The 25,065-nt window shown below is 45.3% G+C and overlaps 2 protein-coding genes across 9 annotated transcripts; both read right to left on the bottom strand.

Moving 5' to 3' along the window:
• Positions 1-135: 135 nt before the first annotated feature.
• SPAG5 (sperm associated antigen 5) lies at positions 136-18,085 on the bottom strand. Of its 3 annotated transcripts, XM_043479788.1 has the most exons (24): positions 17,930-18,085; positions 17,557-17,676; positions 13,232-14,322; positions 12,954-13,128; positions 8,640-8,714; positions 8,313-8,405; positions 8,084-8,218; positions 7,751-7,870; positions 7,537-7,629; positions 7,321-7,434; positions 6,897-6,990; positions 6,598-6,745; positions 6,416-6,518; positions 6,117-6,250; positions 5,522-5,660; positions 2,565-2,676; positions 2,311-2,397; positions 1,930-2,050; positions 1,700-1,811; positions 1,238-1,318; positions 922-1,077; positions 767-841; positions 556-636; positions 136-325 (listed from the first exon to the last, which is right to left on the bottom strand). In XM_043479788.1, exons 1-24 carry the CDS (start codon positions 17,972-17,974, stop codon positions 254-256), a joined length of 3,576 nt encoding a protein of 1,191 aa, XP_043335723.1. In that variant the 5' UTR covers positions 17,975-18,085; the 3' UTR covers positions 136-253. The 3 variants fall into 3 exon arrangements, with proteins under 3 accessions (XP_043335723.1, XP_043335738.1, XP_043335731.1); XM_043479803.1 differs by lacking the exon at positions 7,321-7,434; XM_043479796.1 differs by lacking the exon at positions 8,313-8,405.
• A 1,431-nt stretch (positions 18,086-19,516) lies between these two features.
• Positions 19,517-25,047, bottom strand: RSKR (ribosomal protein S6 kinase related). 6 transcript variants are annotated; one of them, XM_043479743.1, is made up of 12 exons: positions 24,738-25,047; positions 24,101-24,349; positions 23,924-24,007; positions 23,737-23,805; positions 23,324-23,393; positions 22,984-23,211; positions 22,785-22,825; positions 22,510-22,537; positions 22,311-22,400; positions 22,135-22,223; positions 21,905-22,015; positions 19,517-21,466 (listed from the first exon to the last, which is right to left on the bottom strand). In XM_043479743.1, the coding sequence occupies exons 1-12, from the start codon at positions 24,792-24,794 to the stop codon at positions 21,242-21,244; spliced, it is 1,341 nt and encodes a 446-aa protein (XP_043335678.1). In that variant the 5' UTR covers positions 24,795-25,047; the 3' UTR covers positions 19,517-21,241. The 6 variants fall into 6 exon arrangements, with proteins under 6 accessions (XP_043335678.1, XP_043335695.1, XP_043335703.1 ...); XM_043479760.1 differs by having other exon boundaries at positions 19,517-21,415; XM_043479768.1 differs by having other exon boundaries at positions 22,984-23,106.
• Positions 25,048-25,065: the final 18 nt, after the last annotated feature.

The raw sequence follows: 25,065 nt of genomic DNA, 5'->3' as shown, positions 1-25,065 counted from the left end.
GCTGGCTGTGGCTCTGGATGCGGTGGGAGGGGTGTGTGGAAGTAGGGAGCCCAGGCAAAAGGACCAAGCTGCCTCGGCCTGAGCTCATCCACCCACCTCCCACCCAAGAAATAAGATTCAATGAGCCTGAAGAAATACATTAAATATACTTTATTTTATAAACAGAGCTGGCTCTAAGCCAATTGGTCCTGATACTGGGATAAGGGAGTGTTGCAGGTAAAAAGGGGTGAAACAGACTCCAGCTTTCAGTTTCTTAGCTCAGAAATTGCAGCAATCCCTGTAGCTCCTTGCAACCCTTCACGACATCTGGGATGGACAGCAGAGTCTGAGAAGAGATTCAGAAAAGGCAGCTCAGGGTCACAGGCCAGGAAGCACCAGGCCTAAGAAGCACCCTCTTAGAGGGGAGAAAATGGCAGCCACAGAGAAGCCCACAACAGTGAATCAGGGCCCAGCTCTCAGCACAGGCTGGGAACCAGAGCTATGCTTATCAGTACCCCCGGCCAGGCCTTCCTTATGCCAAGTACCTAAATTGCATCAACACCCTCCCTCCTTTACCTCGTAAATATGCTGAACAGTGTCATCTAGTTTCTTTAACTCCTCATCAGAGCGCCGCAGATTCTCTTCCAGGATGTTCCTCTAAAAAGCAAATAGGCTGCATAAGTTCTATCCTTAAAAGAATGACATAGCTTGTGGGGAAAGGTAAACATGGCAGGGAACTTGCTAGGGGAGATGGGAAACAGCCCTGGAATGGCATGGAAATCCTTACGTGGCTCTGGAACTTGACCATGAGTTTTGCCTTCTCATTTTTCATCTCCAGGAACATCACCCTCAGTTTGTCCACCTATAGATATGTTCAGATGAGTAGGGGCATAGCCTAAGGTTCCCACCAGTTCCCCAGCTCTTTGGTTAACTCTGAGTCACCTCCTGGGAGAGCCACACTTTCTCCTGGATCCAGTTCGTGTCCATGGGCTGACAGTCAGGGTTCTGCTGGCCTGCCAGGGTCTCTTGGAGCACCTTAGTCTCTGTCTCTGCACGCCGAAGCGAGCGGGTGAGCTGGGTCACCTCCTCTCTAAGCCTCTGGGGATGAGAATGGAGGGTATCTAGTAGCACTCAAAAGGTCCTATCCATCTTTATCCCATGTGGTGAGCAAGGGTAGACCAGGGGGCCCAATTCCCACATCTGGGACCCTGGCTATAGTGACACAGAAGGCAGAGGCCAGGCATGATGACGAACATACTATGAGCTCGCCACCCTTGTCTATCTGCTCCAGGATCTTCTTGTTCTGCTGCTGTATCACTTCCTGGAGTTCCTTCTCATTCTGTGAGAGAAAAGGAGGTGAGAAGCCAGTGGGAGAGCTGGCTTCTTTGCAGCCCTTGCCAAGAGAGAAGATTTCACTCCTGACTCATGCTCAGTCCAGGTGATACCAACACTAGTTCTTCCTCTAGGGCTAGGTCAGGCCAGGCACGTTTCCCTGTAGAAAGCGCTCTGCTGGAGTTCCTGACTTCTAGGTCAGCCTGGAAGATGGGTTAGCCTATACCTGGTTCCCAAATATGTGAATTGTCTGACCCCAGGAAGGGCAAAACTAGGGCAATGGTTGGAAAATCCCCACCACCCAGATTCCTGGAGAGACAGCAGCTCCCAGTGGGCCCGCACAGCTGCCCTAGTTCTTCATGGCTTCACTTCCAGGCCCCTCCTCCACCTTGTAGCGCAAGCACAAGGTCTGGTTCAGCTTCTCTATGTCCACTTCCTTTGCCTTCTGGGCTTCCTGATGCTGTTCTTCCTGGGCCTGCAGCTGAGCCTGCAGATCACATCTAAGGGAGGGAAGAATTCAGAATTATTCCTGTCCCCACCAGGGGCTGGCTGGGCCCTTGACATTAAGGCGCTGCTCACATGACCTGCCCTCTCTCACTAAGACTGCAATCCACTTACATCTTTCGCTGCAGAGTCCTGATAGCCTCTTCTTTAGACTCCTGCAGCAGGGAACACAGGCTCTGAAGTTCCAGAGTCTTAGTACCCATTTCTGTCAGGCTCTTCTCAATGCCTGGGGTTTCTGAAAGAGAAAGTACTAGATAAGAGGCAAAGCCCTTTAGCTCTAGAAGGAAGGAGTACGGAGCCATCACTTCCACTCTTATCCATGTTCCCCACCCATAGGATTTGAATATCCGGAACATTACCGATCCCCCAAAGGCAGAACTGAAAGAAGCCCAAATAGAATTGAGGTTTTTAGAGCAAAGCACTTCTCACTGCTCTAGTCATTATCATCACAACCAGATCTAGAAATGAGGCAGGATCCCTGGAGCCCATCCTAACCTGTAGGCTGAAGGGAAACTGTTGATGCTACTCTGGTGAAAGCACTCTTGTCACTTCCAAGCAAGGGCACAGGAGTGGATTCTGCGTCTGAAACAAAAACCAACCATGGTAGAGGGCCCCTCTGGTGACCCCGTCAAGGATCTGCCACCACAGAAACCAGGGAGAGACAGGGTCTGTTGGCAGCATCCTCAACAGCTGAAGATATCAGGAGTAGGGTCCCAACTTTCCCACCCTTCAATTCCAGGGCCTTTAACCTTCATCTGCCTCTGCTGTCTGGGCACTTCCCAAGAAGGTGCTGTCACTGGGCGGAGGGTGTTCCTGGGAAAGAGCACTGGCTGTGCTTATCGGGAGGGTCTCTGGTTCAGCCTGAGGGCAAAGGAGAAAAAATGTCAGCTGCTTTTCAGGATTAGTGAGTTCCCTGAATTTACAGGTACTCACTAGCCATCTCCATGGGAATGCTGTTCTATCTATCACCTCTCTTCTCAATCTTCAATTTTTCCATTAGTTCCTCTCCCTGAACTTAATTCTCTCTCACTAGAACAAGAATTTTTTTTTTAAAGCCTTCTTTTTACCTTAAGTACTCTTTTAGCTACTGCCTTTTCTCTTTCCCTTCAATTTCAAAAAAAGAAAGAAAAGCCTACATTTCTTGCCTAAAATTCTCACCATCTATGGAATCCCTGGCCCACTACACAGAGGATTCTGCCCCACCATTCCACCGTTATTGGAACACCAATGGCATCCTCATTATTTTGTGCTCCAAGGGCATCCTTACTTTCAAATGCAGTAGACTCCTTTCAGATCTTATTTTACCTGACCTATGTAATAACCAATGACCATGTTCTGTTAGAAATTTCATTTTCTTAGCTTTTGTGACATGACTCTGCTTCACAGGTAGGATTCATAACTTTCTGGCTACTTCTTCTCTGTGTGGAGGTCTATCCTTAACTGTGGGCTCCTTTTGGTTCATACTTGATCCCCTTTACACTCTAATCCATTCCCCACATTGCTTCACCTCAGGAGCTCCACAGAAACATCCACTTCTACATTGTTGACCCTTCAATCTGTCTCTCTCAATTAGACTTTTTCCCAATCTCCTGGTCCAAAGGCTTAACTGCCTGTGAAAAATCTACCAGATTGCTCCACAGTTCACCTGAAATTTATTATGTATAAAGCTGAGCTAACCATTTTTCCTGTCCAACCCCACCAAAAATCTGTTCCTCCACTTATATTTAAGATTCTAGAGCAGGGGGGCAGCAAATTACAGCCTGTGGTTTAAATCTGGCCTGCCACCTATCTTTGTAAATAAAGTTTTATTGAAACATTGCCACATCCATTTATTTACATACTCTCTATGGCTGCTCCTGAGCTACAAAGGCAGAGTTGAGTAGTTGAGACAGAGATCACATACCTCGCAACGCCGAAAATATTTATCAGATTGCACATTACGGGAAAAGTCTGCCAACCTCAGTTCTAGAGAGTGTTGCCATCTTTCCAGCAAAAAAGATCATCATTCACTCTTTCACCTTACTCCTATATCAAACTGGTCACCATATTCTATTACCTTCTGTTGTTATGTAATTGCTAAGTCATGTCCAACTCTTTTATGACCCCATAGACTGTAGCCCTCCAGGCTCCACTGTCCATGGGATTTCCCAGGTAAGAATACAGGAGTGGGCTGCCTATTTCCTTCTCCAGGGGATCTTCCCAACCCAGGGATCTAGCCCACGTCTCCTGCACTGCAGGCGGATTCTTCACTGCTGAGCCACCGGGGAAGCCCTCTATTACCTTTATTTCCTAAATAGGTATTGAATGCATTCAATCCATCCCCTCCTCCATATCCATTCTATCATTGCCATTAGTTCAAGCCTTCAAAAACCTGGCCTCCTGCCTACTTCTCCAGCCTCTTCCCCTTGTCATCCCTGCCCCACATAGCTTCTATAATCCACTCATAAAGGGCTACTTCCCAGGCCCCAAACTCGCCACATTCCATATGAGCAGAGCCTTGGCCTTGTTCACCTGGTCAGTCCCAGCACCTAACCCAGGTCTTGTCACAGGGTAGACACTACAAAAAGTACCCCTAATGCCTCTATGACTTTCATATGCTGTTCCCTCTGCCTGGTGGGCCTTCCTGTATACCCACCCCTGCTCTACAAACTTCTAACCTCAAGACTCTGCCCAAGAGTCACCTGCTCTGAGAAGACATCCTAACTCTCAAAACTAAAGCTGATGCTCCCTTCTCTGTGGCCATTCAGACAACCTTCTATCACAATCACAAGTCAAAACAACAAATTTATATCTGTCTGTCTTCCCAAGACTAGATTTCTGTGCTTATCACATGCTGGGGAATGGGGTCAGCTCATAAGCAATTTGATTTCAGGATTCTGGCTCTGCCCTTAACTGTTGAATAAGCTAATTAACTCTGCAGTCTGAAAGATATCCACCATTTACTCTGCAGTGTGCACTGTGGGGAAGCCAAAGAAGCAATGCTAAACTTCTGCTTGCTTTAAACACAGTCTAGCTGAAGAGACCAAACATCCAAGGAAAATTAATACAAGTGCAAAAGGAGAGTAAGCTCATGAGAAATATAGCAGGAGATCACTGAGCCCACTGATGTTTGGGAACATTTCAAAGAAGGTGAACCAGGGAGGATTTTAATAGGAAGGAAAAGACATTTCCAGTTTGACGATAGAGGAGAACGAACATGGTAACAGCCTGCATCTGGGTAAGAATGGAAATGAGATGTGTGTGTAGTGTGTAGGCAGTCTAGTGGGAATAAAGAGTTCATAATAGGAAAGAAGGAGACAGATGACAGGCTGAAGATATCCTGTAGGCAACTGAAAGTCACTGAAGGTCACAGAGATGGAACAAGAACAGTACTTTAGGAAGACCATTCTATACAATAAAGATACAACTGGAAAAACCCTCAGTAACCAGGATTAGAGGGGAACTTCTTCAACTTGGTAAAGAATATCTACAAAAAGCCTACAGTTAACATCATATTGAAACGTAAGAAACTTGAAGTTTTCCCTCTAAGATCAGGTACAAGACAAGGATGTTCCCTACCATCAATCCTTTTCAGCAATAAAGAGGAAGTTCTAGCTAATGCAGTAAGAAAGGGAATAACAGGTTTACAGACAGGGAAGGAAGAAATAAAACTGTCTTTATTTGAAGATATGATTGTAAGGGAAGAGAAGGAAACCCCATATCCTACCTTCTCCTTTAGTTTCGTCTGTAGGAAGAGGGTCAGGCTATGGAGTTGCTCCGTGAGCACCCCCAGTTCTTGGGAATACTGGTGCATCTTCTCCAGATCTTGCTGCTGTGTTTCTGCTACGATGCTGGCTAGTTTAACCCTGAAATAAGGAAGGATATAAGGAATTTTAGGCTTGAAATAAGAAAGGGTTTCCCACATAGCTCAGCAGTAAAGAATCCTCCTGCAATGCAGGAGATGTAGGTTCAATCCCTGGATCGGGAAATCCCCTGGAAAATGATGTGGCAAACCCACTTCAGCATTCTTGCCTGGGAAATCCCATGGACAGAGGAGCCTGGCGGACTACCGTCCATGGGGTCAGAAAGAGTCAGACACAACTTAGCAACTAAACAACAATAAGAAAGGAACAGAGAAGATGGCCAAATACCAGGTCACCTTTGAACACCTCCCCAAACCACCCCCCACAGAACTGCATTCAAAGGGAGAAACAAGAGGCTCTTGGACACTGGTACAACTCCCTTTTTGGAAACTTCCACTTCCAGAAGCGGGCTTGAGAAAGAAGTCCTCGGGGGGAAGCACAGAGAGGTAGAGATCTTACTTCAGGTTCTCCACGGTGTCCTTGAGGCCCTCACACTGCATGCTGCGCTCCCGGAGCACTTCCAGCGTGGTTTTCAACTGACACTCAACCTGGCCCAGCTCCAGGTGAGCAACCTGATTCTCCTGTTCCGCAAACTGGGGATGCAGAAGAAAGAAGGAAGGCAAGGAGTGAGGGGGGGAACTTTACAGAGTCCTAGGATCAGAAGCTTCTTCCAGTCCACAGTCTCAAACCTCACATCGGTACCATCAGGGAAGAGTCACACTCCTGCCAGCCCCCCTGCCCCAGGCCACCTTCCTTACCTCCAGGGTCTCCTTCAGGTCCTGCACCTCCTTGGCCAAGACCGCCTGTTGCTGCTGCAGCTTTGCCTGCACATGCTTTAGCGCCATTTCTTCCTTTTGCCATCTGCCAGAGACCTTATGTAAGATTCCACTGGTCCCCTGTTCTGGGTGCTTACCGCCACCACAGCCCGAGAGGAACTCACTGAGCAGCCTGCTCCTCACTTCTCTGGGTGAGCCGGCAGAGCAACTCGTCCTTCGTGGCCAGGTCCTGGGTACAATGGGCATGCTGACTCTGTAGCACTTTTAGCTGACTCTCTGTGCTGGCCAGAATCTGCAGCTGAGCCCGGAGATCTAGGCCAAAAGGATCCTAATGACGATATGTGGTCAGCAGGCCCAAACCTCCCCGCACCTCTGCTCCAAAACAAGTGCTCTAGAGCAGCTGCTTGCTCCGTGGCCACACCCCAAGCCTCAGCAGGGTACAACTGTTTGCACCCATGCACACCTGCTGCCAGGCGGCTGTTTTCCAACTCCAGTTGTTCTAACTGGCTTTTGCAGTCCTCTAAATGGGAAGAGACTTGTTCCAGCTCCCTGGAAACCTAGGAGAAAAAGATAGTTTTCTTCCCACAGTTCCTCGTGAATCAGGAGTCCCAAGACTTAGTCCAGTTTCTCTGTCCAGACAGGACAGCCAATCTCCTTGTTCACTGTAGCAAATAAGTCTAATCCTCAGGAAAAAGCAGAAACAGGAGAAAAGCTGATGAAGAAGGTGTGGAAGGCCATCTAACAGCAAAAGGACCGGCTGGTCTCCAAACCCACAGATGGAAAGAAGATAGGTCAAGGGGAAGAGGCTAATGATACCACTCATCAGAAAGGTCCTCTGTGGAGAAGTCGGAGGAAACCAGGCCTAAGCAGTCCTCTCTCCTGTGTACCTGCTGCTTTTCCTCAATTGCAGCATCACGTTCCTGCAGGGTCTGCCGGCTCTTGGCTGTAAATTTCTCCGTAAGTTGTCGAAACCGGCTCAGCAGAGCTGTCCATGTTACATACTACCGGGGGAGGCAAATAGGTCAAGAGAGCATGCTTGAAAAAAGACTTCTAACAGGGCTGGCTGTGAGCAGAGGAGCAGTGTAATGCCCGCTGATACTCACATCCAGTTGCATGGCTATCCAGTCCTGTTGCAAGGCTGAAGTAAGACTCGCTGTCTGCTGAGCCAACTCTTCCTGCTCAGTGTGAAGCCCTACCTACATGAGAAGGATTGCAATGGAGGTGCCCCTTCCCACTGGATACAGGGAAGCATGGGTACATGACCCCCCCTCCCGGTGTGTCCACGTGGATCCCAGGGAAGAAGATGCCGTCAATCACCAGTTGGGTCTGGGTCTCCTTCAAAAGGCCTCTGAAGTCCCCCATGGATGCCAGGTCCTGTTGCAGTTGGCTGATGCGCTGGCTGGCATGTGCACAGAAGACCTCTAGCACTGTCTCTGCCTGTTTAAATAAGAGGCTGTGAGGACATCGTGCACAGAAGAAGGAAACAGCACAAAAAACCGTTAACTACCCATCACACCAGTAGCTGAGTTCATTACTCCCCAGGGCAGGCAGTTCTCAGGCCACCCATCTGTGACTCTAGTCAATTTGTATTCCTGCAGGAACCTTAGGAAGAGACCTCCCTCATCCAGGAACCAAAGCCTGACACCTTACCGCATCCTTGCCTCTGAGGGCCAGTTCCTCTCTACGCTTTGCTTCCTCCCTTTCTGCTTTGAGGCTCTGAAGCCTGGCCTTCAATTTCTTCAACACATCAAAACAGCAGGACACCAAGGTTTCTGCACGCCGAGTCTACAAGATAAGAATCAGATACTGTGTCTGGTTTCTTTCTTTGGCTGAATTTCAGTCCCACCAGAGGCCTCTGCTACATCTTCATGCTGCTTACCTCCTGACTCAGAGCAGTCTTATCTTCATCTAAGTGCAGCAGAGACAGGTGAAGCAAGGATATCAGCTCTCTAGAGAGGAGCACCCATGATTGCTGCAGAGGCAGAGGAGGTTAGGCTAAATCAAATAAAGTCATTAGGCAGGAAGTAAGCAGGGACACTGGAGGAAAGCCACTGACCCCAATTTCAAGCTCCCAATAAGGAAGACATGTCCTTAACAAAAGGAAACCTCCCTTCACTCCCACGTTTGAGTACCATCATCTGCTCACCACTCCATTCTTGACCTTCACAGGAGACCCAGCAATGGTCTAAGGTCAGTCAACACTTACCATGACATTCCTGGCCTGCTGCAGAGCCTGTCCAACCTCCTGGCTCTCCTGAAGATGCTGAGGTTTCTTACTCATCTAGCCGGAGAAACAGGGTTGTTCCTTTTGCAGAAACAATATGCACTGCCAGCACTTGTTCCCCTTCCCACCCACTGATATACAGGAGCCCTTCCCATTAAAAGCAGGAGCAAAGCTCACGCCTTGATGAAGCCAAGCTAGAAAAAAAATCCAGAGGTAGGTTAAAAACAAAATTACTTTTCTAATTAAAAGTAATCTAAAAATTACTTTTAAAAATATTTTTGGGGGCTTCCCTGGTGGCTCAGTGGTAATGAATCCACCTGCCAATGCAGGAGACATGGGTTTGATCCCTGATCCGGGATGATCCCACTTGCCACAGAGCAACTAAGCTCCTGTGCCCCAACTATTGAACCTGGGCTCTGGAGCCTGGGGGCTGAAACTACTGAGCCCATGTGTCATAGCCACTGACGCCCTCACGCCTGGAGCCTGAGCTCTGTAACAAGAGAAGCCACCGCAGTGAGAAGCCCACACACCACAACTTGAGAGCAGCCCCCACTTGCTGCAACTAGAGAAAGCCCGTGTAGCAATGAAGACTCAGCCCAGCCAAAACTGAATGAATAAGTAAAATTTAAAATAACTTTCTTCTGATTATGTGTTTACTATAAAATTTTAGAAATGGAAAAGTGAACAGAATGGAGAAAGATTCATTATTAGTTTCAGGACTGAAAGCAGTGATTCTCAACCAACAATACAGCATTCACCCCAAGAGATTTCAATATACTTCCACACCAGATTTCCTTGCTATAGGGATTTACTATAACCAATGAGTCTATTACCTCCCTCAGGTGTCAGGGTGAAAAAAGTTGTAGACTACGGATTTAGAAGGAAATTACCATATTCCATAAATTCTAAAGTGACTGTCTTTTTACATTTTAATACCACTGATATTGGTATGCTTTTAAAATTGATAGTGTCTTAGATTTGATGAAAGACAGTAATGCTTAAGAAAAAACACAACTGGTTTTCGGACTGAGATATGTAAATAAAATTGGGGTCCTGCTTTTCTTACTTAATTTTATTATACTAATGTCATTTAGCTCTGAGTTTATGTTCACTCTCCTCATTGAGAGCCTGAGACTAGGATATGTATTTTAGGAAGACCTATCAAAGTGGAGTATCACTCATTTTTAACTTCTGCTATTTTACTTCACCTCAAAATCTCTGAGAGGTGAAACATGATTTCCTTTTACCATAAACTTACATTACTTATTTTTCATGCTATTAAAAACTCTTCAGGGGACCTCCCTGGCAGTCCAGTGGCTAGGACCCTGTTTTCACTGCAGGGAGTATGGTTTTGATCCCTGGTCGGGGAACTAACATCCTGCATGCAGCAAGGCATGGCAAAAAACAAACATACAAACAAAAAACAACAAAAAAACTCCTCATGAACATATTTTTAAATAACTGTAGAATATCTACCTTTTATGGATGTACCATTATTTTCTTTTTCATGTTTTTAAAGTTATCATCTGTATGTGGAAATTTTCCCCCCCTTAGGATATATACCTAGAAGTGGAGCTACTGGCTCAAAAAGTTTGAACTGCTTTAAGCAGTTTAAACTGCCCTTAGAAAGGCTGAACCCATTTAAAGTCATAATGTTCAAACAAGAGGAAAAAACAATGTTTAAGTAATAATAATGTTAAATATCACTGTTTTAAAGCATTAAAAAATAAAGGTTCAACCAATTTATGCCTTACTGATGATAGGACAATATTTACCACCACTATCTATTTTATTCTTTGCTATTTGATCAGAAGAAAATAGCATTTCATGTTGCAATTTGCATTTACCTGATTATCAAAAATGGTAACCTCCTCAAATATTTATTTACCAGTTATTTTCTTCATCTCTAAGGTCTGCTCACTCTCTTAGAGCAGATGAAAATCCTGGTGTGCTATGTGAAGTAGGTAACTGTGATCTGAAAGGCAGCAGAGCCGTAGAGAAACTTCAAAGTTCCAAGAGAAAAGTGGGAAGCCTTCATTACCACTGTAAGACATACATCACCTAGGCAAAGCCTAGTGCTGGAGCAGCAGTGCTGAGTCACAACGTTGCAGCAGTCTGGATGTAAGGAGGCAGATCTCCTGGAGTCCATCACTCCTGGCCCCAGCAAAGCAGGCCTCCCTCCTACTGTGTTATACAGTAAGGACATGGAGTCCCCCACTGAGCCCTGGAACAGGGCAAGCATACTGCTTAGGGCTGGGCAGTCAGGCCAGTGATGAGATTAGCATCAATGAGGCAGCCAAGCGGCAAGGACTGAGACTGTGATGGGGAATGGCTGAAGGTACTGTCATTTCCTCTCTTTGGTTCTGCTTCAGTGGTCTCTCAAAGGATTTGGCAAGCTTCAAGGTACAGACGGTCAACTTGGGGCGGGGGAGAACAAGGTCAAGGACCAGAGGAAAGGATACAAAAATACCCCTAAGATAATGGTCTTTAACTGTTATCCTCTGATATCTCCTACAATAATTTTGAAAGATGGATGACTCTGATGTTTAAATTGTTCAAAGGCTATAATTTCCACCACCTTATATATGTTGACAGTTTGAAATAAAAGTTACATCACCCTCAAATATACCCAATGGTATAATGACAAATACCATGATTTAATGTTTGATATTTTTAAAAAATACACACACAAGCACTTTAACAGTCAGAAATTTTATATCATCCTTTTTTCTCCTTGAATCTCCATTTTTACTCCTCTCAGAATTTTATCCTGATGTAATATATTTTTAAACTTTAAATCAAGATCTCTGCGACAACAAAAGTTTACCTAAATTGTGATAAATTTAAAACATTTTCTAATTCCTCTGACCACAAGACTTTAAATGAAAAAACCCTTGGACAAACATTTTCATCAGTTGTATATGAATCAGTATGATAATTAAAATCATAAACATACCTAGTAAAATTTTACTGGAGATCATTCATGATACTAATGAAATAGATAAAGACGCCCTCCCCTTACCAGTTCATGTGTCTGTGGATTACTATAATTCCTACAGTAAGACATGGTTCAACAATTCTATGCTTGATGAAAATGAAAGAGTAGAGTAAAAAAGTTGGCTTAAAGCTCAACATTCAGAAAACTAAGATCATGGCATCCAGTCCCATCACTTCATGGCAAATAGATGGACAAACAACAGAAACAGTGACAGACTTTATTTTTTTGGGTTCCAAAATCACTGCAGATGGTGATTGCAGCCATGAAATTAAAAGATGCTTACTCCTTGGAAGGAAAGTTATGATCAACCTTAGACAGCATATTAAAAAGCAGAGACATTACTTTGTCAACTAAGATCCGTCTAGTCAAGGCTATGGTTTTTCCAGTAGTCATGTATGGACTACATGACTTTGTATGGACTACAAAGAAAGCTGAGTGCCAAAGAATTGATGCTTTTGAACTGTGGTGTTGGAGAAGACTCTTGAGAGTCCCTTGGACTGCAAGGAGATCCAACCAGTCCATCCTAAAGGAGATCAGTCCTGAGTGTTCATTGGAAGGACTAATGCTGAAGCTGAAACTCCAATACTTTGGCCACCTGATGCGAAGAGTTGACTCATTTGAAAAGACCCTGATGCTGGGAAAGATTGAAGGCAGGAGGAGAAGGGGACAACAGAGGATGAGATGGCTGGATGGCATCAGTGACTCAATGGACATGAGTTTGGGTAAACTCCGGGAGTTGGTGATGGACAGGGAGGCCTGGTGTGCCACAGTCCATGGGGTCACAAAGAGAAGGATACAACTGAGCAACTGAACTGAACTGATGCCTATTTTCCATTCTTATAGGTATAAGATTTATGTCAGGGAATTCCCTGCTGTTCCAGTGGTTACGACTCCAGGCTCCCAGTGCAGGGGGTTTGGGTTCGAACCCTGGTCAGGGGAATAAGATTCCTCATGTTACATGGCGTGGACAAAAAAAAAAAAAAATCTGGAAACAGTGCATTTGGAAGATGAAGATCTAGAAAACAATTCCTTCAAAACTTCCCTTGCTGTTGATGTATGGCAGAAACCAAAGCAATATTGTAAAGCAACTAAAATAGATGATTAAGAAAATTATTTTTCAATTAAAGTAAATTAAAAAAACTTTCCTTGCTTACATTCCCTTGGAAAATCTTGATGTATCCTAGGGGTATAGTGTGTACCCACAGCTCTAAGGGATCTTCCAGGCCCTCAGCTTTCATACTTATTTTAAGGAAGAGGGCCCACCGAGATCCTCCACATTTCAGGAGGAACTATCTTACCTCGCTGGGAAAGGTGTCGGTCTGTGTGCTGCTGTCCCGAACTTTGGGGTGAGGGCCACTCTGCTGACTCTTCCAGTCCCGCAGCTGGTGGGAGAGAACCTCCAGGATGACAAGAGAATTCAGCAGGTTATCTTCCAGGTCATGTCGAGACAAGGCAGTCAGATCTGGAGAACGACTGTGGTAGGAAGAGAAGAACATGGGAAGAAGAGAGGGAGAAGGATGGGAGTGATGGATCCAGGCAAATGAAGCCCTGGAGCACAAAGACACAGGACACTTACCCCCACAGGAGGTGCTCTGTCTCAGAGGCACTGTTCTTGGTGCCCACCAGGCCTGTCTGGGATGTGTTTGTACTCCTTTCCTGTTGTGCTGGGGGAGTAAACCAAGTCCCCACGGAGCAAGTGGAGAAAGGGGTAGTGCCGATTGCAGCATTCTGAAACGCAGAGGGAAGGGATAAGCTCTGGCGGAGATTTTCCAGCATGACTGAGGTATTGATACCTTTTTCCAGCCAGGCCAGGGGTGACATCCAAGGCCCTACATCAGAGCCAGGAATGTCGCTGGCATCTTTTCCTGCTGGCCCAGGAGCCACCTGTGATTCCATTTCTCCAGGATTTGGGCTTAGGCATGTGGATAGAATATCATCTGTATTTGACACAAGTGCTTGATGTCCCAATTCAGCCTCCTCAGGGAGTGTGGGAAAGGTCGTTTCCCTCTCCTCTATAGCTCTGTGCTCTAAATTATCCCCTTCTGGGTCCACATGACTGACAGGGCAATCTGCCACTAAGGCAGTTGAAGGGGAAAGCCAGAGCATGGAGGAAGGCAACAAGGCGTTACTTTCAGAAGGAACTAAGTCCTCAGCCTCAGCCTCAGTGCTCCTGTCCTTCAGGCTTTCCTTGGAGCAGTGTAGCTGCTGCTCAGAACAGGGATTTGGTTGGGACTCCAAGAGCTGGGATGGAGGATCCTGAAATGTAGGTATCTCAGGCATACCAGGAACAGTTTCTGAAAAGCTGTCTTCCTTATAGAAGGCCACTCCCTTTCTCAGCAGATCTCCTGGCCTCAGAGGTTCATCTAGAGAGAAGCTGTTTCCCTCTGCCATGGTATCTAGACGGTCCACAAGTGTAATATTTTGCTGCTGCCTCCCTGGAGAAGGTACAAGAACCATGGTTTTAACCACAATGTTGTCCAGTGGGTCTACTCCTTTCTCACAGGATTTGGGAGTAGAGTTGGTTTGGGGAATCAGATTTAGGGGCTGCTCATCTGATTCGTGTTGATAAGCTTCTAGCCACTTTGAGGGATGTCCAAACTGTTCTGAAGGGGAGTCTGTCTTCTTAGCACTGACAAAATCTGGTGGAGATGAGTTGTTGCTGCCTTCCTGCCAAAGAAAACAAAAGCAGTTGACTAAGATAGTCAATTCTAGTTCACAATATACAATTACGGGTTCAGCATACTGTTTGAGCTCAGAAAAGGAAGAGTTCTCATTATCTTTGCCTAGGTTAAGAACTTAGCTAAGCCTTGCTGCTTACTACAGAGACCCAGTAGAAAAGTTGGGAAGCCGTTCTGGGTCCTTCCAAGTGAACCAGGTTACAGTATAAACAAGGCTAAGATATTCTGTCCATGTCATGTGGAGATGGTAGCTTGAAAATGACCCTCCTCTTCTCCAATCCTAACTCCAAGCTAATTCTAGGGTAGGAGGGATCCCTGGCTCAAGTTCTAGAGTTGGTATAAGATTTTCTTCTTTTTGGAACAGATGACAAATTGGGGACTAAAGTTAGAGAGCACTTGGCCCACAGAGATCCATGTATCCTTGGGAGAAAAGGCAACATTAACCTATGCTAGTGACCTAGTCTCCCTGGGTGCAAGCGCTGAGGTTATCCTGAACATATGAGTTGAAGCCATTCAACTCTTGGGATCTGAAGAGCTCTAGCCTTTGTAGCAGAGGAGAATGAAGGGCAGAAAGACTTCTTCCTGCTGCACTGACAAGGGACTGACAACCTCTCAATTGGTGGTTCACAGGGATAGAGACCACTGCACTTTCTATCACTTGCAGGACTCCTGGTTTTGAGATTCAATGAACAACAATAGGAAAATATGAATATACTTACGTGGATCTAGTAGCCAGAAAAAGGACAAACTCTGAGAAAGTTAAGAAAGGTAGACCCTACCAAAACACAGCTGATGGAAGAAAGAGATGACAATTTGCACCAAAACAAATTTATGAATACATAAGAAAATCTGAGTACAACTCACGCACACAAAGACTTCCTGGTAATAATAAATATTACTTGTATTTATTTATATTTAAATTATTTTTTTGTTTTGTTTTGGCTGCATGGCATGTGAGATATTAGTTCCCTTACCAAGGATCAAACTCATACCCCCTGCAGTGGAAGTGCAGCGTCCTAACCACTGGATCGCCAGGGAAATTCCCATGGAAATGATAAATATTACTTTTCAAGAAAAAATTTCAGTAACATGAATTAAGAGAATGATTAGGGTTAAGACAGGAATTGCTGGCTTGAACAATCAAGTGGAAGAAAAACCTTTAAAGATACAAAGAAATGTAAATCTGAGGGAAAAGCTAAGAGAACTGGAAGATAAATCTAGTAAACCTAACATGTGAATAAAAGAATCTCCGGGAGAAAAGAGAACACCCATAAGTGTGGCACTGATTAAGAAGTATTAGAAGAAAATTTCTCTAAGGTAAAGAAAGATTTGAGTTTGCATATTAAAATAGCTCACCAAGCTCTAAGCAGGATTGATAGGAAATGAAAAAATTTCTAAACTACCAGAACAAGATATTTTAGAAGCTTTAGATAAAAAGACTAATTATTTATTAAAAAAAAAAAAAAAGAAAGAAAGAAAAAAGAAAAAGAGTCAGACTTATATGAAATTTCTTATTTACAGCACAGGATGAAACATAAGATTGACCTAAAAAGGGCTTCTGATATTCTAGCAGTGTCCTTGGGTATTGGTTACAATGATGTGTGCTTTATACAAACTTGTTAGGCTCCATGTTTTATGTACTTTCAGGTATTTTACTTCAAATTTTTAAGTTTTTATTTCAAAATGCTAAAGAAAAAGTAGAAAATAAAGGGATGGCAAAGAGATATCAGGCAAAAACAAAGCGAACAGAGGCAGCAATATTAGTATCAGACAAGGTAGAATGTAAAGTTATAGCAGTACTATGACAAGACAAAATTAAAGCTATATGATGAAAAAAAAAATCAGTCTGCACTACATAGCCCAAAAGTTAAATATACAAACCAAACACTTTTAGAAATGTAAAAATGCACCTTAAAGCTTTTGCTGTGTTAATTAAGTTCCTATTTATTCTTTAAGGAGTAGACATTTGCAACTCATATATCTGAAAAGGGGTTACTATCCAGAATATACAAAGGACTCCTACAATTCAACAACAACAAAAATAATCCAATTTAAAAATGGGTAAAGGACTTGAATAGATTTCTCCAAAGAAACTATGTGAATGACAACTAAGCATGTGAAAGTGTGTTAGTCACTCATTCGTGTCCTACTCTTTAAGACCCCATAGCCTGCAGCCTGCCAGGCTCCTCTGTCCATGGGATTCTCCAGGCAACAATACTGGAGTGGGTTGCCATTTCCTTTTCCAAGCATACGAAGAGATGCTCAAAAACTTCCAGAAATGTCCAGGACCAGATCATTTCACAGGTTGAATTTTACCAATCATTCAAAGACGACGTAATACCCATTTGTCTCAAGCTCTTCCAAAAAATTTAAAAGAACACTTCCTAACCCATTTTACAAGGCCAAAATTACACTGATACCAAATCTGAACAAGGACAACATAAAACTCAACAGCTCTGGCAGACTGAAAAACAGGCAAGGACAGGGCAATTAACTATCTGCTTATGGATATAACAGAATGTGATATTCTTTGAATAGCAAATATGCTTTTTTTCATATGTTCACAGAACACTCAGAAAAAATTCACCCTTTACTTGGCTAAAAAGACAGCAGATTACAGTCTGATCATAACGTAAGAAAAATAAATTTAAAAGGTGACACAAAATGGTTTTTAAGCACTTGGAAATCAAGAATCCCTCCTAGATAACCCCAGGATTAAAGGTAAAAATCAAAAAGAAAGTTATAAACTAGCTAAAAAGCATGACAAAGGATGACTATAATATAATAAGAACACTTAGAAAATAATGAAAAAGAGATAACAACCCAATAGAAAAATAAGCAAATAATATAAATAAGCGTTTGACTACCTCTCCCAACGGATGGATATTGGCTCACTCTTGCAGCTGACTGACTTCTCCATAAGTGAGCCCTTATTAAGAGGAGACCACTAATCAAAGTGAGTATTTCTGAGACGTTTGTTAAAGACTGAACGGGGGAGGAGGTGATAAAAACTAACACCTAAATAGAGATGTGGGCTCTCAGTGGATTTCCTTTAACGACCCTAGGGCACCTCTCTGTTGGCCTGAATAGATGTAAATGGATGTTGCCTAGGTAGAAAACTTCATTATCGTTATTAATTACGTTCCAGCCCTGGTCCTCTGTTCCTCTGAGCTCTCGGCCTCGGCAAAGAGCCCAGTCGAGAGACTGGCCAAGCGAATCTCACCTGCAGCCCCAGTTTGCATGGTGATGGGGTCGGCGAGTGTGGGGGCCCTTTTCCAGAGTTGGTGGGGGCGTCGGGCTGCAAGGCAAGTTCTCGAAGAGGTGTTCTCATAGCTGCTTTTCCCTAAGAAAGAAGAGAGCATGAAAGTAAGCCTGGGCTCTGCCAACCGGCCCTAAGAAGCTCTCCTCTCTCCCTCACAAGCTCACGAGCAATAAACAAGAGTAGGCTCCAACCCCAGTGCTCCGAATATCAGGACCGGAAAACTCCACACGCCCCCCGCCTCAGGCTCGACTCTGCTTTCCAAGACGCTCGGCACTGACAGAGACCCCCGAAACCCCGGTCTAAGTCTCTCGCTCCATGAGGCCCTTCGGCTCACCGGTTGGGGCGAAGGCGACAGGTTGAGTTTTTTCACCCGCCACATTTTCAACACAGAACGCGGGGTGAACACCTCCCACACGCAAGAGACGACGCCATGCCTACCCGCCGTCTTTATTTGAACCTGCTTCACGCTTCCCGATTGGCTGCGAAGCCTCAGTGCGTCAGGCGGGCGCGTCCGCTCCGGACTCGGGCCCGGCGGGCAAGGGCGGGGCTTGCATTGGCCCCGCCCGGCCAAGTCCATGGTGGGCGCGCGCGCGCGCGCGTGTGCCCTGCGGTCTGATCCCCAGCATCAACCCTGGATGCGGGCGGTGGGAGCGGGGGACTCAACGCCCGAGGCCAGTCTTTCGGCCTCACCTCCGAGAGCGTAACGGGTAGCTGGACGGTCGAGAAACCCATCTCTCTAGCTTCGAGAAGGCCACTCTCACTCCCAGTCAAAAAAGTTGCCCCCCTCCCCCCAAAAAAAAGTTGTCCCCGTGGCCTGGCCTTAGAAGTCTCTCCCTCAGGTTTCCCATGGTTACTTTAGCCGTGACCGGCAGGAGCCGGCCGAGGGGTCTAGAAGGGAAGGTGAGTGGAGTGGTTTTGTTTTTTTATTTTTTTACTTAGGTTGCTCGGTCCGCGAACAGGTCCTGCGTCCGTGATGGCGTCAAACAGCCTGCGCTGTCATTTAACCTCTCCAGAATTTCTGGTGTTTTCTTGGGACTTACCTCAGAGCCCGCAACAAGTTTACTGGAACAGTCATAGCTTACAAGTATTTGGACATTTATTAGGCACCTGGCACTCTTCCAGATGCCTTTTATATCTTATCTCCTTTAATCCTGAAAAGAGCTATGAAATAGGTGCTGTAAATATCCCCGTTTTACAGACACAGGAACTGAGTCACACGTAATGTCTTTTGTCCAATGCCCCGCAGGTAGTAAGTGGCAAGGTACATATTGCCACCCACACTACCAACTATATTCTACTGTCGCTTGAGACCGGTGTGGGAAACTAGCTACTGGAGATGGGATTAATTTTGGAAAACAGCCTAAAGGTAAGTATTTGGAGTTATAGTTTATCATAAAGTATGTTCGGTTGAACACTCACAGGCATGTTATTGACACTCTTAAGTCATAATGAATTTGGAAAAGGCAATAGCCCAGGGAGGAAAAACCATAATGTTATGAACTTCAGGGCTCTCAGGGGATGGGCTCTTCTGTATTATCCAGTAGCAGAGCCACTAGCCACATGTGGCTACCGACACTTCAAATGTGGCGAGTCCAACTGAGACTGTAGGAGTAAAAAACAAGCTGGATTTTGAGGACTTTGTTTGAAAAAAAAAAAAAAGAATACCTTATTTTAAAATGTTGATTACATGTTGTGAAAGTCGCTCAGTTGTGTCCAACTCTTTGCAACCCCCATGAACTGTACAGTCCATGGAATTCTCCAGGCCAGAACACTGGAGTGGGTAGCCTTTCCCTTCTCCAGGGAATCTTCCCAACCCAGGAATTGAACCGGGAGGATTGCAGGCGGATTCTTTACCAACTGAGCTATGTTGAGATATTTTTAGATATATTGGGTTAAATAAAATGCAGTACCATAGACCAGATGGCTTAAACAACGGAAATTTATTTTTTCACAATACTGGAGCCTAGAAGTCGGATCAAGGTGTCAGCAGAGTTGGCTTCTTCTGAGGCCTCTTACACTGAGATATCTGTTGGTGGGTCAAGTCACCAGGTCTCCTAAATTCCAGTCTAATACTCTTTACTGTTTTAGAAGCCATTAGTTTCTATTTCTAGTATTGGTTTTTTATCCAATGTGAAGTTCTGGTCATGACAACTTTAGAAATAGGTATTAAAGCTTAAAAATTCTCTAAAGAGAAACAAATGAAATAGTCAAAAGGCTTAAGGATACATTATTTATTTATATATCAACCTAATTCTAAAAGGCTTACAAAGATGGAGGTAATCTACTAAGATTTTTAAAAAAGGATTAAAACAGAAAAATGAAAATAAGAAAAGTAAAGGCAGAAAAGGAGGATGGAACCAAGAACATGGCTAGCATACAAAACATAATATGAGGTCCTAAACACTTGCTGGAAGTGGACCACAAGCTGGGCTCTCAGTGGTCTAGCATCATATGAAAAGAAAAATAGACTCAGTTCAATATAAATTGTCTTTAAGGTAAAAACCAACCAGCAATTGAGGAAAAGCACAATTGGGTTCAGAGAAAATTTTCTCACATACATCCATATATACAACATTATGATCTATAAACACCCTTTACAGTATCCACAGCAATTAAATTTCATAGGGATTTTCATATGGATTGTCAAAATATAATTCAGAAAAAGCAGTTCTGCAGAGGTCAATAAAATGCCAGCTATGTACAGGGAAAATCTGGCTTAAACCAGGGACAAAATTAATAAACAGTACTCGAGTACTTCCCAGACTCTCTTCAGATATGACTGAAGAATAATGAAAGTGAAGCTTTTAGGAAGTTAAAGAAAAATGAAAAGAAGTCATGAAGGCCAGAAATGTATACAATTTTAAGGTTCAGATTATTTTACTAAAAGAAAAGGTTCTTGAGTTCCATCTCTTATCTTAAATCTCAAAGTTGATGTCATGCCTCTTAATCCATTGGTTTGCACATCAGAAACTAAACCCTTGGCCATCTAGGGAAGAGGTCAGTTTAAGAATACTTATGTCTTTCAAAGAGGTTTTGTTTTGGAAAAAATGTGGATAGTTATTCCAGTTACCCCTAAAGAAGACATGTAACCCCCCCAAGTTTCATTTCTTATTCTCCTCCTCACAGTATACTATTAGATTTAACTTTTTAAATTTTAAAATTAGACTGACTTTGGGCCCTAAATCATATGTTTTACCCACATATTTAGGGGTTGAAATAAATGCTAGCTTTTGAGACCTCTGAAAAATATTCATACTGCTTCTGACAAGCCTATTAAACACATAAATAGCACCTTGGGAACCCATGAAATGTTTTGCTCATGAAAGGAAACATGGCACAGAAACAAGAAGGAAAAGTGGAATAAACTTCTGGCTAAAACCTGCAGGGTATAAGCACCGGAGAACTGAAATAAAGGTAAAGGTCCACACTCTGATCTGAGACTGAGATAGGCTGTATGATGAGGTAAGGACTAGGGCATCGTGGCTGCCAACAGAACACCCAGTCTGAACTCTGGTTCAACACCTAGAGGAACAGAGTGATAAGAGGCTACAAAGTGAAAACAAACTGATCATCAGGTGGTCACAGTGAGCTGGCAGTGGAGGAAGTCCTCAAGTTCCTGGATGGGCCCCAACTCCAGTAGAGAAGCTCAAGCCAGCCTCGGGTGGACCAGGAAGGACTCCAGATTACAGTCAAAGTCCTTGAAAAACATGGACTCCGATGATGGACTAGACTGGGCAGCTTGTGTCTCCAAGACAAAGTTCACTGGATGCTTCTGTAGGAGCTCTGGGTCAAAGGCCACACCCCGGAAGAAAGGGTGGACCTGGAAGTGATGCAAATAACGTAGACGGTGAAGGGGATCCTGGTGTAAGAGCTGAAGGAAAACAGAACATGAAGGAGGAGAGACTGGGGTATGAAAGGGATGGAACAGAGAAGCTGGAAAAGGAGAAAGAAGTTCATGGATCTGTGGAGGGCAGGGAGAAGAACCCAAAAGAATAGAGGATATGTAAAAGTGGGTGAAATAGGCTAATTTGGGGGCAGCAGTAGGAATAAAGGAGCTGTATTGATAAGAGAGCAGCACTCTCTCAGAAGTGACCGGCTATGGATAGGGACGAGCTTTGGAGGATCAGGAACTCAGGTATAAAGTCTGAAGTGCTATTTAGAAGGCAAGTAGTGAGGTGGTAATTGATCAAGTTGGAATAGCCCCCATACCTGCCCACCACCAATAACTAATCAGAGGATTGGGGACATACCACTTCAGTGATAGGGAAAGAAATTAAGGTTTTGGTAGTGAAGTTGTGCTCGCCCTTACCTCACGGAGTAGGAGTGAGAGCCCCTGGTTAAGAGAAGATGGGATCTCAGAGTCATAGTGGGTCACACTTGCCAACATGGCCACATGATCTCTCTCTGCTGGCACTGGGAACTGAGTTAAGGGGTGGGAAGATGTCATTGCTTAGAATGAGGGAAGATTTCTTAACATCTTTCTTCCCACCAGAAAGCAACTCCTCTCTTCTTTGCCCAACGTCACTACCATTCTCTCACCTTTCCAGTTGACAGAGAAAAAAGCAAGACACCCAGGGACCACCAGTCAGCAGCATGGTTGTAAGGCCCTCCACTCAGGACCTCGGGCGCTACAGATTTGAAAGATACTTGTCAGTGACATCTGTTGGCTTTCCTCCTGCCTACTGCTTACCCATCAGCTTTAGCCTCTCCCTCACCCATGTACTGAAGAGTGCCACAGATAGTATAGGCTCGGGCTCCTTGGGGCAGGTGGCGGGACAAACCAAAGTCTGTCAGTTTCAGATGGCCTGTGAAAAACAAGGCATCAGCACCACTCTGTTCCAACCCTTATCAGTCATGACTTATTTCCAAACTGCGGTGCCTCTTACTCTGGGACTAGAAAAAGAAATGACTTACCTCGTTCGTCCAGAAGGATATTCTCCATCTGAAAGACCAGAGGTGAGAAGTTATTATTCATTCTCTTCCTTTCACCCCTTTTTCATCATGTGTATCCTCAGCTGAAGAAGATGTCCTTGCTCAGCAGCCAAGTCTATACTTGGAGGGCCCTTGCCCAAATCCTTAACACCCACGAGGGTCCCAAGGTCAACTGTTTTCAGCAGCTCCTCCAACCTTCTTGGATCTATTGGAATGTCTTACTGAAGTCCCTCCTCAAAAACAAAACATTTAATCACCTTCACATCTCGATGGATGATGCCCAAGTCATGGAGATAGCCTGTGGATGACAGCAAGCATGAGGGTTACTGAAGCTCTTTGTCCTAATTTCCCTGATAGCTCCCACCCCATTTCTATCCCTGTTGACTTCAGCTCTCTCCTGCCTCCTCCCTCCCTCAATTCCTTCCTCATTTCCATTACCACTCCTGTTTCACTTACACAGCACCAGGATCAGCTCAGCAGCAAAAAGGCGGATGGAAGCCTCAGTCAGGCGGCCAACAGCAGACCACACGGAGTACAGATCTGTGCTGCAGTAGCTGCACACTGCAAAGCACCAGAAGTCTGGGCGATATTTGGGGCCTTCTGTGCCTGGGCGCAGGGCACTGTATGCCTGCTGCCCAAACCGATGCCACCTGCTGTCCCCTCTCCCTCTGGGAGAGAGCAGTACTACAAGAAGGGGAACAGAGCAAAGGCAGAACAAGCCAAAGGGATGGGTAATCTCAGGTGGGGAGTACAGCAAAAGTACCCTTGGGAATAAGGAGAGAAGCCAGTTACTCACTAATGAAGAGGTGTCGTTTTCCCTGCCAGGTGTCCCCCATACTGTGTACAAAAGGATGGTTGATCTGTCGCTATGGACGAAGAAGTGAGGAACATTGAGGGTCACTGAGGATCAAGGCAGCAAGAAGTCAGGCTTTACCTAGTTGTGCAGAAAGGAAGCTGCTGCCCCACCTCTCAGTTCAGGCTGCCTGCCTGGTACCCCACTACTAAGGAACACACTGGATTTGCTGGAGAGTTTTCCCCCAGGACCTAGAATCACTCTACTGACAGCTGCATTTCCTGAGGTCTTCCGGTTACAGCAGAGGGAGGGGTCAGAGTCAGGAAAAGCAGGCTAGCTGGACAAAGAAGGGCTTCCTCCACCTGTCGTTTGGTTCTTCCGAGGATCCCTTCCAGAGCTGTGCGCACACTGCATACCTGGATGCTGACCTCCTCTTTGCACTGCCTCAGGATGTCCCTCCGTAGGACCTTCGCCTTGGGTACCACCTATAAAAGCAGAGGAGTGATGCTAGGGGAAGTGTTATTAAATTGTTTATTCCTCCAACCTCTCCGAATCAAGGCTGGAGGCAGGGACTAGACAATGTGGGAGTATCTAGGTCCCTACCTTCACTGCAAATACTGCTTTCTGGCCACAATCTAGCACCTTGAGGACCGTTCCAAAGGAGCCTTTAGCCACAAGGCCTAAAATCTGTACAGATAAGTGGAGAACAGGGCAGTTGAGACTCTGTTTCTTGATTTCTCCCTGAGACTGAGACCCCTTCCAGGGATTCCACTGACCTACCTTTAGCTGCTGATGCCCCCTAAGGGGCCTAATAGGAAACTCCGGCAGAAAGAGGTTGATGAACTGAGGCACTGGCCATTCAGGCAGCGGCTTCTCTACTAGCAGTGGGGCTGGCTCCAGGGGCTCCCGATGCAGGAACTGATGCCCCCGTAGTCCCCACAGTTCTTTCACACCTGACCTTGTGGTCCCCACACCTGACCAGAGGCTCTTCCAGCCTTGGACCCAGGGGCCCTGGATGTTGCCACCCTGCTGAGAACCAAAGGAGCCACTAAACTTTCTGCCCCTGAGGCATTACAGGTTCTGCCCATCTTAGCAGGCACTCCCGCAAATCTCAACCCTAAAGACATAGATTTGGCCCAGGCAAGATGGCCACTGCCCTTGCATCAAGCCAAGGTCTGGATTTCCTGGACACAATTAAAATCCTCTAGGAAAGCAATATTTGGACATTTCCCCCATATGGCATCAGAAATTCAGCCTGCACCTCTCAGTATGGGGCTGGGATAGCTACTTTGATAGTAAAGCCTCCCTGCCCCACCCCCACAGTGGGCAACACTGTCACCGCCAGTCAATTGCCAGGCCTTAAGCACATGCCTCTTTCACCTCCCCTAAAGAAGCTGCCAGAGGCCCCACACCCTACCTTATGAGAAGCAGCCATCTGGGCATGGTGCCCCTGCCGGCAGCTCACTGCTCCCATCCCCAGCTTCTGCCTCCTGTCTCCTTCTGCTACATCTGCTGCCCCAGTTACATAAGCAATTCCTCCCCAGTGCTGTTATACACAAGCCCCGCCTCTTCTCCTTGCCGTTCAAACTAGAGATGCAAATGATGCAGTCAAACCTCACCCTTATCCCCAAATCCTATCGCCCTGGTGAAGAATAGCTTAGAGCCAGGACTAAAATATGCAGAGATCTGTCAGCATGGGACCCATGTCACATAAGAGCTGGGAAATATCTGAGATACAGCTTCAG

The sequence above is a fragment of the Cervus canadensis genome, chromosome 1, assembly GCF_019320065.1.
Source record: "Cervus canadensis isolate Bull #8, Minnesota chromosome 1, ASM1932006v1, whole genome shotgun sequence".
NCBI classification, from domain to species: domain Eukaryota; kingdom Metazoa; phylum Chordata; class Mammalia; order Artiodactyla; family Cervidae; genus Cervus; species Cervus canadensis.
The sequence above is the reverse complement of the archived record's forward strand: the minus strand, read 5'-3'. Positions and strand labels throughout refer to the sequence as shown.